The sequence below is a fragment of the Barbatula barbatula genome, assembly GCF_947034865.1.
Source record: "Barbatula barbatula genome assembly, chromosome: 13".
Taxonomy (NCBI): domain Eukaryota; kingdom Metazoa; phylum Chordata; class Actinopteri; order Cypriniformes; family Nemacheilidae; genus Barbatula; species Barbatula barbatula.
The window spans coordinates 21282158-21292902 of record NC_136776.1 but is presented as its reverse complement, the minus strand read 5'-3'; the positions used below and the strand labels follow the sequence as shown (position 1 = coordinate 21292902).

Below are 10745 nucleotides of genomic sequence, written 5' to 3'. Positions count from 1 at the left end.
TTTATGCATGTCAAAACTTAAAGTTACTTAAAGAAAAATGGCTAAAAACGACATAATAGATTTTAAACTGATCCAAGAAGCCTCAAATACGCCCCCTGCTGTTTAAAAAGCAAACAGCCTTTTATTCTTATTATCACTTTATTACTACATTAATTCAGGGGGTTTTTGTTTTACCCTGAAATAAAATAAACATTTTGTTATATCGATGTTACATAAAAGGTATTGAAAAACATGACATTTGTAATAACCAGATTCCCACGTCTAGACAATGGCACTTAAATTGATAACAGAAAGACGAATGTTCAAGTTATAAAGTATGTTTAATCGTAGTCAGTCCAAGATCATGAATCAGCCTTAAATAAGAAGAAAACAAATCAGTTTCCTTTGTGAAATTCAAATGTAAACGTACAAATGCTGTGCAATTGACAAAACATATGACTTATTGCTTCTTAGTGCATTGAACTGCAAATAACAGACATGACAGTACGGCTTAAATAGTGACGAATGCTTCACTTGTAATCCATTCTGATCTAATAACCTGATTTTAGTGCTTTCGAAGGCTTTGATTTGCAATTCTAGTGTTAATAAGTGCATGTTAATATTACAGTCACTAAATTATGAACATGAAAAATATTCCATTATATATTAATATGAGAAACAGCTGATATGACTTTAAAAGGCCTTATCAAAGTGCAATAAAATGTATTTGGTTACAAACTCTTAAACGTGACATTTGTACCAGTGTCTTGTTTTCCTGAGTGGTGATTGGTCAAAGGAGCCCATCAATCCCATGCAGCCAATCACTGATCAGCCGATTATCTGGAACGGTTTCTGTTCTTGTAAGTGATTGGTTGTCAGGATTGCTGGTCATAATTAGAGAGTTCTGTCAAAAGCTGTAGTGCCTCGTCTATACTGTCAGTGTGTCTGAAAGCAGGAAGTTCGGCCTTCAACAACACCTTTAAAACTGAAGGCTGAGAGAGAGAGAGAGAGAGTAGACATACAAGAAAATAAAACATGAGATGATGCAATAAATGTATATATATATGTATATATTCTACATATCTTGACTACCTTCAGTCTGACAAAGACTAGTGTTGTTCCTCTGAGTTCAAACTGTTGGAGAAGTTCTTCAAGTTCATGGACAACAGTGTAGTCTATACAGCTGACATGAGAACAGTCTAGAACCAGACATCGCGGCGGAGACGCTGAAACGATAAAATACAGGAAAACAATGCGAGCAGTCAGGGATCTGAGCTCTGGGAAAATACCAAATGAACATATGTGTCTCACCATGAAGCGCGTGTGTGTAGATAATCTTGCTCAGATGTTCAGTCACAGGAAAATTCAGCCCGCTGTCCAACTCCAGGACCACAACGCCATGATGCGACACCTTGTGACATGGAGGGACCGTTTTTTTACAATAGATTATTGGCAGCTGCGGTTGCCAGAATAATTTTTTACAAATTACAGTGACTGTAAAAAATGCTGTAAAATGTACAGACATTTAATGTAACAAAAATATCGTAAGAAAGTATTCGTTTACACAAACTTTATGGCGGCTGTGGTCGCCAGAATAATTTAGTAAAGATTTGAGTTGTTGTAAAAGGAATCCTGTAAAATGTACGGAAATTTACTGTAAGAAAAAAAAAATTCTACAAGAAAAAAAACTGTGGTTATGGTATAATTTTGTACAAATTTTAAGAAAATGAAAGGCAAACTCCAAAACAGAATAAAATGCATCTGAGATAAGTGTACGTTTGATACCAAATGCTTATTTTGAGGTCATTTATTTATCTGTGCGAACGGTGGTACAAAAAGGTCCACCAATCATAACAGAGGTCAATGACATAAATTAAATCAAGATAAAGTCTTAAAGGGACAGTACAGTAAAGCAGCTTGTTGAACTTAACTTCTTCTGGACCTCCACTAAGAATCAATAACTTAAAAGTGTCAATATTATTTAATACAATTAATATACGATAAAAATCTAAATTCATACTCATATAAATTAAAAAATATAAAATAAATTATTATAACCAAACACAAACGCTTGCGTCTGATTAAACCGTCTGTAAGAAACCTTGGCTAACATAAAAAATGGGCCTAAAATGGGGATAATTTCATAAATGCCGTAACCTTCACCTTTACTTTAGGTCTGGCCACGACGTATAGCAACATAAATGCCGACACGACAATGCCTCCCACGATCCCATACTGCACCTCCCAGAAACTGACCAAAAACGTCACCAGGAAGGGTAGCAGGTCAAGTTCTGTGAGAGGAAGGAACAAGACTAACAATAAGTGGCAAAAAAACCCGCAAAGTTATAGAATACAATCTATATTAAAAGAAGCGCTAACTCTTGACTCTCCAGAGCTGAACAGGCACCCGAAAGTCAACCATGGGGCTGACAGCACATATTATGACGGCAGCGAGTGAAGCTTTGGGAATGTAGAAGAACAGAGGCATAAGAAATGCCAACGACAACAGCACGATGACACCTGCAAATAATAAAGCACTTTTAATATTTTACACAAACATTACAAAGTAAACGAAGTGTATCTTACCTGTCACCACACCGCCCGCAGGTGTACATACGCCGCTTTGAGAATTTACTGCCGTTCTGTGGGAAAAACGCACACAAGCGTGACACAGAGTTTTGTCTTTTTGTTTGCCGTTTTAGAAATCCCAATACATTTTTTTTTGGTAAAAAATAGACGAGATCTGTTTCCCCCATTACTCCGAAAATCTTCCTTTGTGTTTAGCAGAACAAAGAAATTCACGCAAATGATGACATAATTTTCATTTGTGGGTGAAGTATCCCTCTAAATGTGTAAAACAGACTCACAGACCTTCCGAAACTGCCCGTGACTGGGTAAGCCGACACAAAAGAGCCCATGATGTTTGTGAGACCTGGAGAAACATCAGAAATGATGTGAATGATTTTACCGCTTATACTTGATACATCAGGGAAACACTCACCGATGGCAAAGAGCTCTTGGTTGGCATCAATTCGGTAGTTGTTCTTGCTACCTGCAGAAAAAGTGACGTCTGACTACCGTAAAATGGCTTTTAAGTTTGACTTTAAACCTTCTGTCATCATTTATTCACCCTCGTGTCATTTCAAACACAAATATAAGATATTTTGAAGAACGTTGGTAACCAAACAACATTGACCCCCAGTTATTTACAGTTTTCAATGAGATGATGGGGAATATATGATATCTTTGGTTGAACTTTTCCTTTAAAGCCAAGCAGCAGAATACGTTCTTACCAAATGCTTTGGCAATAGCAATGCTTTCCAGGACGCCCATTAATGGAATGACAGCCAGGCCGCCGCCCAAATCCTGAAAATACATTTGATTGGTCAGTAGTGATGTCCAAGGATGGGCAAAATTTTACATTTAGGAATTCAGTAATTACTTGGAATTATGATGCAGAATGAGTTTTTTTGACGATTTTTGGTACTCACCTTTGCAATATCGCTGAATGTAATAACCGTGCCATTGGCTATCTCTGAAAGGGGCGGAGCTTGGAAAGACGGGAGCCCTTTGGCTGATTTCCCAGTCAGACTAAAGAAATGGCCGCCCACGACCTCCGCGGAATACGCGACAGCCGTCGCCGCTATCACGACCAGCGCGTTACGAACTGCGCACACAAAACATCTGTCATTCAAACTATATATATTCTCAAACATCACAGATGGGAATTTTGCGCTCTCACTTGTGGCTAGACTCCACACCAAGCGTCTGGCCGTTCGCATGAGGCGAGGAGCTTCGTCCTCAGCAGAACCCAGAGAGGTCTGCATCATTTTCAACGTGACCAGGACGAGAAGACAGCACAGACCCAGAACCACATCTCCTACTCTGAGGAACAAGAACCGACAATATATGTCAAAGCTGGAGTTTGCTCTCTTCGCTCGGTAAACGCGTTTGAAAGGCACAAGACTCCTCACCTGGCCTCTGGAATTTTGTGAAAGGTGTAGTACACCTGCAGAACGAAGCTCTGGGGGATGTCCTTCAGACCTAGAATGTTCTGAAGGAAGCGAGACATTGAGAAAGCACGTAGCACCCCTAGAAAAATCTTCTAAAACAAGCCAAATTTCACAACGGAAACACTTCACAAACAATTAACATCTAGAGAACATTAAAGGAACGTTCTCATGAGACTTACCTTCACCTGGCCAAAGCCAATGATGACTGCGGCGGCACAGGTAAATCCTTTTATTACCGGATAAGAGATGAAGTCCAAAAGAAACCCTTTATAAAACACAGAATAAGAATATGAATCTGAATCGTGAATTTGCTTGATAAAAAACAGTCGCTGTGTGTGGTTGGAGGGGAGAGGTTCAAAGAGGTCTTGGTGACATCACACATTCGAAAGCGATTCAGAGGCAGAGCAAGTTGGTACATTTTGATGAAAGTTTATTTACGTTGATTTATTCTGAATCGGGTCGTAAAAAAAGACTTTCGGGTGAACTGTCACTTTAAATGCATTTTGTATGTTTACGTTAAATGCATACATGAAAAGTAAGAGGCTCATTTCTGCTGTTGTAACCGTTATTGAAATCACATCCCGTTTTTCAAAACAGCTGGCATTCAGTATTTTAATGTGCGACTACAGAGATTCCTGTCGCAGGAAGTAAAACAGGAAGTAATACAATCCGATAGATGTGTGACAGTAACGAAACCGTCAACTTCCTGTTTTCAAGGCCGTACTGATTTACAGACGCAACTTTCTCTTCAGCTTCAATATTGTTTCCTATACATGTTAGATTACAAAACTAAATCTGAGTCAAAATGATATTAATAAGATAGTTAAGATGAATATCAGAGGAATGTTAGATGAGCAACTTTCACTTCCATATAAAAGCAGAGAGATCATCTGATCAAAGATCATGTACACATGACTTAAAAATGTACATGTATTACATTAACCAAACACACCTTGACAGCATAACGAAGTATACAGTAAAAACGGAACGGACTAAATCCTTTTTTAACCAATAAGAGAGCCCGATCTTACCCAACCTCAGCAGAGACATTCCTGTTTGAATCACACCGCACAACAGCGTGAGCACAACGGCGAAAACAGGGTCTCCGCCGATATATGAGGAACACAGCAGGGACATGATGGCCGTGGGACCCAGCGTGATGTCTTTAGATGTGCCAAAAATACAATAGATGAAGCCGCCCATAAATGCAGAATACAAACCGTACTGCAAAACAAAACAAGACCAGATGTCAAGGTACGTTTTATAAACATCACGTAGCAGCGGGTTTCTAGAACAATAAAACGAGACCCCCGTGGTCTTACCTGCACAGGTAAACCAGCCACCGCTGCGTAAGCCAGGGCTTGAGGAACCGCGGTAAGGCCCACGGTAAGACCTGCGATCAGGTCCATCTTCAGCCAGGTGAAGTTGTACCTGGGCAGCCAGGTGAGGATGGGGAAACAGGTGCGCAGGATGCCAGACCAGCAGAGGCCGGGTGAGCTTCCACCTGTTAGTGGCTCCATCAGAATTGACATCCAATGGATCGTGTAACACTGACTTTAAAGAAAGCAGGTCGTCCAATATTGAGTTGTTTTAGGTTAACATTGGTTTAATCATGCATAAAACTATGATACGAGTACATCACGGGTCAGCGATACTGCATTTAAAGTGCATGTGGAAGAGAGGGATCATTGGATGGGTGGAGCGGTTTTGGATCCCATGTCCTGACAAGTTCCTGGGAGCCATGAGTTGGTCAAAGATCGGTTTTCTCCATAACGGTGCTTTTAATGTACACCTATAGACAATGTAAGGTTACAGTTAGTATAATAACATTTTAAACTACAAGAAGATATCACTAATACCATAACATACATGCATGTGTGACTGTGAAACACAAGATTTGGACAATGCAGATTGTGTAACTGATCTCATGACAACTTTTCATCCCTTTCACACACAAAAGCAAGTCTCATTTTGTACCATTATAAGCTTTGTTTGTATTTCAACAACATTGTCATGACATGTAGTACATATGTGAGTATTTGACTGATATTTGACCTGTGTTTTGACTTGCATAACCTTTCATGTTTTCCTTATAGTTTACTTGTAAAGCTGCTTTGTAACAATGAAAATTGTAAAAAGCGCTTTATAAATAAAGCTGACTTGACTTGATATGTATTGTTACTTTTTTTCTTAAATTAAATTAGGCACAAAATAAAAAAGTAATGTAACGGTTCTCAAACGTTTTGGTCGTAAGGTCCTCTTTGTCTAGAGTGCATCGCTTTGCGGCCCCCCCAAATAAAGTCTTATAATAAACCTACATTTATTATTAAACCTTAAACATTTTAAGTTATAATTGCTGAAAACTTTGGTCAACTTTTTCTGATGTTTGATAGCATTAAATGTTAGACAAATTTCGAAATCGGTGTCCCCCCAGGAACTATCTCGGGGCCCCTGGGATATATCCATACTTTTGATACATTTATTATATTTTATACATTATCTTGCTCGTATTATGCACACATTATAAATCATGTAGTACACTTTACTTCATTTACAATAAATGTTCATAATAATGTAGTGTGTTATATTAATAACTGCATTTTATTTTATTACATTACATTAATTACTGCAGTATTCTTCACAATTAACTTAACACCTTAATTAATCAACATAGTAAATACCGCAGAATATTTCAAAAGCTATATACTGTATACTAATTGTAGTATATAGTATAGTACTTATACAGAACGCATAGGACTAAAATAAGCACAATTTTAATAAGATCCGTGTTGTGAAAAAGATGCACAGCATGAAATCACATTGTACACAAAGACGCGAGCAGTTATCAAAACAAGATATATAACTATTATTATAAACAATCCTTTAATGTTTAACAATAGCGCTACGTGCAAACCGAGCGAAATGTTTAAACCGCGAATGACGTGAAGCATTCAGACCTTTTAAAGCCGATGTGAAATCCCGCGCGTGAAATCCCACCGATCGAAATATTAAGATAAAAAAACGAAGCGTTAAATCTGAACAACGCGACGTGTAACGCGGTTAACAATGACGTCAATCAGCCATGCGGCGACGTGATTGGCCGCCGCTTTGAGTCAGCTGATCTCGGTCATGTGCTCGACTCACATGGCGGAAGTAGTTGTCAATAACTTCTGTGTTGTTTTATTTGCATTTAAACTTTTTATTTACAGGTGTAATGAGCAAATGACGCCATAATGCTGGATTTATATTCATGGCGTCTGTTTGGCGTCTTAGTTTGTTGTGGCGTTGGACACAGCAGAAGAAATGTGCTTTTGATCATTGGTTTGTACTGAAAATGTACATTTGTAATATTATTCGTATTGATAATGCGTTTTGTGTATGATCTCTACTTAAAAAGCACACTTTACAAGATTGTATTTCTCCTTTTGACTTCATTTCAAGTTAGCTAACGTGAACTAGCAATGCAGGATGTATTAATCTTATTCAATGTTAATTGTAACATTTAATAAAACATAAATTAAATGTAAACATTGCACAATGGACTAACACGAATGAGCAATTGTATTTGTATTATCTAACATTCCCTTACATTAATAATTGTTAGTACTAACTAATGTTACTCAATACTCTCCTTTTGTAAAGTGTTAACATCATATGTTATATCACAGCTGATGATGCCGGGTTCGAGACGGAGGTTTACAACAACACCGTGGTCCGGACACCTCATCTCCGAGCTCTGTCTCAGCGCAGTTTAATCTTCAAGAACGCCTTCACCACCGTCAGCAGCTGCTCACCGAGTCGATCCAGTATCCTGACCGGCCTCCCGCAGGTAAACTGCAGGTGAATGCTGTCCTGTGTTGCACGAGCATCTTTTAATCCTTCATTCTGATCCACAGCATCAGAATGGGATGTATGGTCTTCACCAGGGAGTCCATCACTTTAACTCTTTCGATGGAGTGCGAAGTCTCCCTCTCCTGCTAAAAGAAGCCAACATCCGCACAGGTGCGACGAGATCAGCGGCGCTTTGTATTAAAATCCTTAATGTTTATTAATCAAAATGTGCACTTCTTTGGAAAGGTATCATAGGGAAGAAACACGTCGGGCCGGGACCCGTTTACCCATTCGACTTCGCCTACACTGAGGAGACCAATTCCGTGCTGCAGGTGGGTCGAAATATCACCAAGATCAAACTTCTCGTTCGGAAGTTCTTCCAGAGCCAAAGCGGGGAGGCAAGCGAGGAACGTCCGTTCTTCCTTTACGTGGCTTTTCATGATCCCCATCGCTGCGGTCACTCCCAGCCGCAGTACGGAGCGTTCTGCGAGAAGTTCGGGAACGGAGAGAGCGGGATGGGGAGCATTCCGGATTGGGAGCCGAAGTATTACTCTCCAGACCAGGTCAAGGTAAAACACGAAGATCTTGTCTATTTTGGATTCCATTATCTAATCAAATCTTTGACAATCTTGAGGTTGAGAATCATCTCTGATATCCTGTTTTACAGGTTCCTGATTTTATTCCCGACACGCCTGCAGCACGGGCGGACATCGCAGCTCAATACACTACAGTTAGCAGACTGGACCAAGGTTTCTTTTTTCACCTTTATGTTTACTACTTTTCAAAATGCATGTTTTATTTGAACAAATTGATGTTTATCGGGGATTGGTTTGGTTTGTAAGGTATCGGTCTGGTTCTGCAAGAACTACGAGACGCCGGATTTGAAAACGACACTTTGGTTATCTATAGCTCGGATAATGGAATTCCGTTTCCCAATGGCCGCACCAACCTGTACGGCTCGGGTGTGATGGAACCCATGCTGATCTCCTCACCTGAACACTGGCAGCGCCGGGGACAGATCAGCCAGGCCTACGTCAGTCTATTGGGTAAGAATGTTCATATCTAACATTGAATTACTTGCATTTATCCATTTGGCGGATCCTTTTAACCAAAATGACTACATCATTGCATTAAGAGCGCAAAGGTCATGTGTTCATGGGTTTGGCATCCTGGCCTCCTAATCATCCCCATATGTACCAATTGACTTCGTAAGTCTGTCTCGTCTCCACCAATAAGCTTGTGTGTGGTGGGCATTCTGGCACGATGTGGCTGCCATCACATAATCCAGGTGGATGCTGCACATTGGTGGTGGTTGAGGAGATTCCCCCTCAATGTAAAGTGCTTTGAGTGCCCAGAAAAGAGCTATATAAATGCAATGAATTATAATTATTAATTATTCATGAGTTGTGCTATAACTCGTTTTTACCACTTGATGGTGCTACAAGTCTTATAAATCACTTGCTGTATCCATTTACCAAGATTAAGTGTTCATCTTTTTATTAAAGAATAGCAGATTAGGACTAAAGTTGCACATATTAAAAAAACATTTAATCACATATTTATTCCCAGACATCACACCGACCATTCTGGACTGGTTCTCCCTCCCGTATCCATCCTACAGCATCTCTGGTGGCCATCCGGTACAGCTGACCGGTCAGTCTCTCCTCCCAGCCCTGATCTCTGAGCCTTCCTGGGTCACAGTCTACGCCAGTCAGAGTCTCCACGAGGTCACCATGTACTACCCGATGCGCTCTGTCCACCAGGGTCCCTACAGACTCCTCCACAATATGCATTACCGCATGCCCTTCCCCATAGACCAGGATTTCTACGTGTCCCCTACCTTTCAGGATCTGTTAAACCGGACCCGGATGGGTCAGCCCACAGGCTGGTTTAAGACTCTAAATGAGTACTACTACAGAGAGAGATGGGAACTTTTTGACACTCACTCGGATCCAACGGAGAGGAGCAATTTGGCCGGCGATCCAGCCTACGCTCAGGTTTTGGAGAGCCTGAGGGCTCAGCTGCTTAAGTGGCAGTGGTGCACAGAGGATCCGTGGGTGTGCGAGCCAGATGCGGTTCTGGAAGCGAAACTGGAACCACAGTGCAGGCCACTGTACAACGGGCTATGAGAACCTGAACTCATACAAGACTGCTTGTGCTTTGAATAGTAGTTCTAATTGGTTTTACGGGACCGTTTTATTCTTAAGGTTGTTTCTTTTTTATATATAAAATGCTAATAAACTGTTGAAAAAATGAAAATGTTATATTTTAAAATGTATTACACTCTTAAGCAGTTTTACTCCTAGGCTCCTAGTTTTATTGCCCTCTGCTCTTTTGAATTATTTAGAAATGTTTGGCAATAGAGTGTCCTGTGGTCCAAACTGGTAATTACAGATAAATCAATTAGTCAATATTTTAATAATTCTTTAATGAGAAGAATTTTAATTCAGATACTTTGCAGTTATATATAGCACTATGCTTTACAATGATCGAATATATGATTGGTTACTTTGGTTATTTATTAATTTGTCAAAATGTATTACTAATGTATATAGCTGCTTGATTTATTGCTTGATACCATTATTTATCCATAATTCTACTGAAAGTATAAACAGAAATAAAACAAGTTATTTTCAGACGAATCCATCTGTGCGTCTTTACGCACGGGATTTGCTCTTTTTCATCTTATGGTGTGACGCCAGAAAGACGTTGATCAATAAAGACAGCCCTGGTGACAGAGAGACGATATTAAATCGTCTCCCATCACATCTGCCTGACGTTAAAGGGTCCCCAACCGTCTCCAGACGCTCAAAGGCGCGCAAATCGATCCTATTGGTCGGAAATATGAATCATCTGGTGGTGTAATGACGAACGAGATCACGACTTCTAGGGGTCTATAAAAACTCCAGACGTGGAGACCAT

At 39.9% G+C, this 10745-nt stretch overlaps 2 protein-coding genes across 5 annotated transcripts; one reads left to right on the top strand and one right to left on the bottom strand.

Annotated features, from left to right (window-relative positions):
- Positions 1 to 90: 90 nt before the first annotated feature.
- slc26a11 (solute carrier family 26 member 11) lies at positions 91 to 7076 on the bottom strand. Of its 4 annotated transcripts, XR_013787466.1 has the most exons (17): positions 6950 to 7076; positions 5315 to 5784; positions 5024 to 5216; positions 4172 to 4257; positions 3954 to 4033; positions 3722 to 3864; positions 3471 to 3646; positions 3273 to 3345; positions 2981 to 3031; positions 2851 to 2911; positions 2566 to 2621; positions 2359 to 2499; positions 2143 to 2270; positions 1291 to 1390; positions 1072 to 1205; positions 740 to 971; positions 304 to 353 (listed from the first exon to the last, which is right to left on the bottom strand). XR_013787466.1 is itself a non-coding variant. In XM_079471433.1 (16 exons), exons 2-16 carry the CDS (start codon positions 5522 to 5524, stop codon positions 855 to 857), a joined length of 1749 nt encoding a protein of 582 aa, XP_079327559.1. In that variant the 5' UTR covers positions 5525 to 5784; positions 6950 to 7076; the 3' UTR covers positions 91 to 854. The 4 variants fall into 4 exon arrangements, 3 of the variants coding, with proteins under 3 accessions (XP_079327559.1, XP_079327558.1, XP_079327560.1); XM_079471433.1 differs by having other exon boundaries at positions 91 to 971; XM_079471432.1 differs by having other exon boundaries at positions 304 to 971; positions 2851 to 3031.
- Positions 7051 to 10682, top strand: sgsh (N-sulfoglucosamine sulfohydrolase (sulfamidase)). Its single transcript, XM_079471436.1, has 7 exons — positions 7051 to 7313; positions 7661 to 7821; positions 7889 to 7994; positions 8070 to 8392; positions 8491 to 8572; positions 8666 to 8869; positions 9393 to 10682. Exons 1-7 carry the CDS (start codon positions 7226 to 7228, stop codon positions 9950 to 9952), a joined length of 1524 nt encoding a protein of 507 aa, XP_079327562.1. The 5' UTR covers positions 7051 to 7225; the 3' UTR covers positions 9953 to 10682.
- Positions 10683 to 10745: the final 63 nt, after the last annotated feature.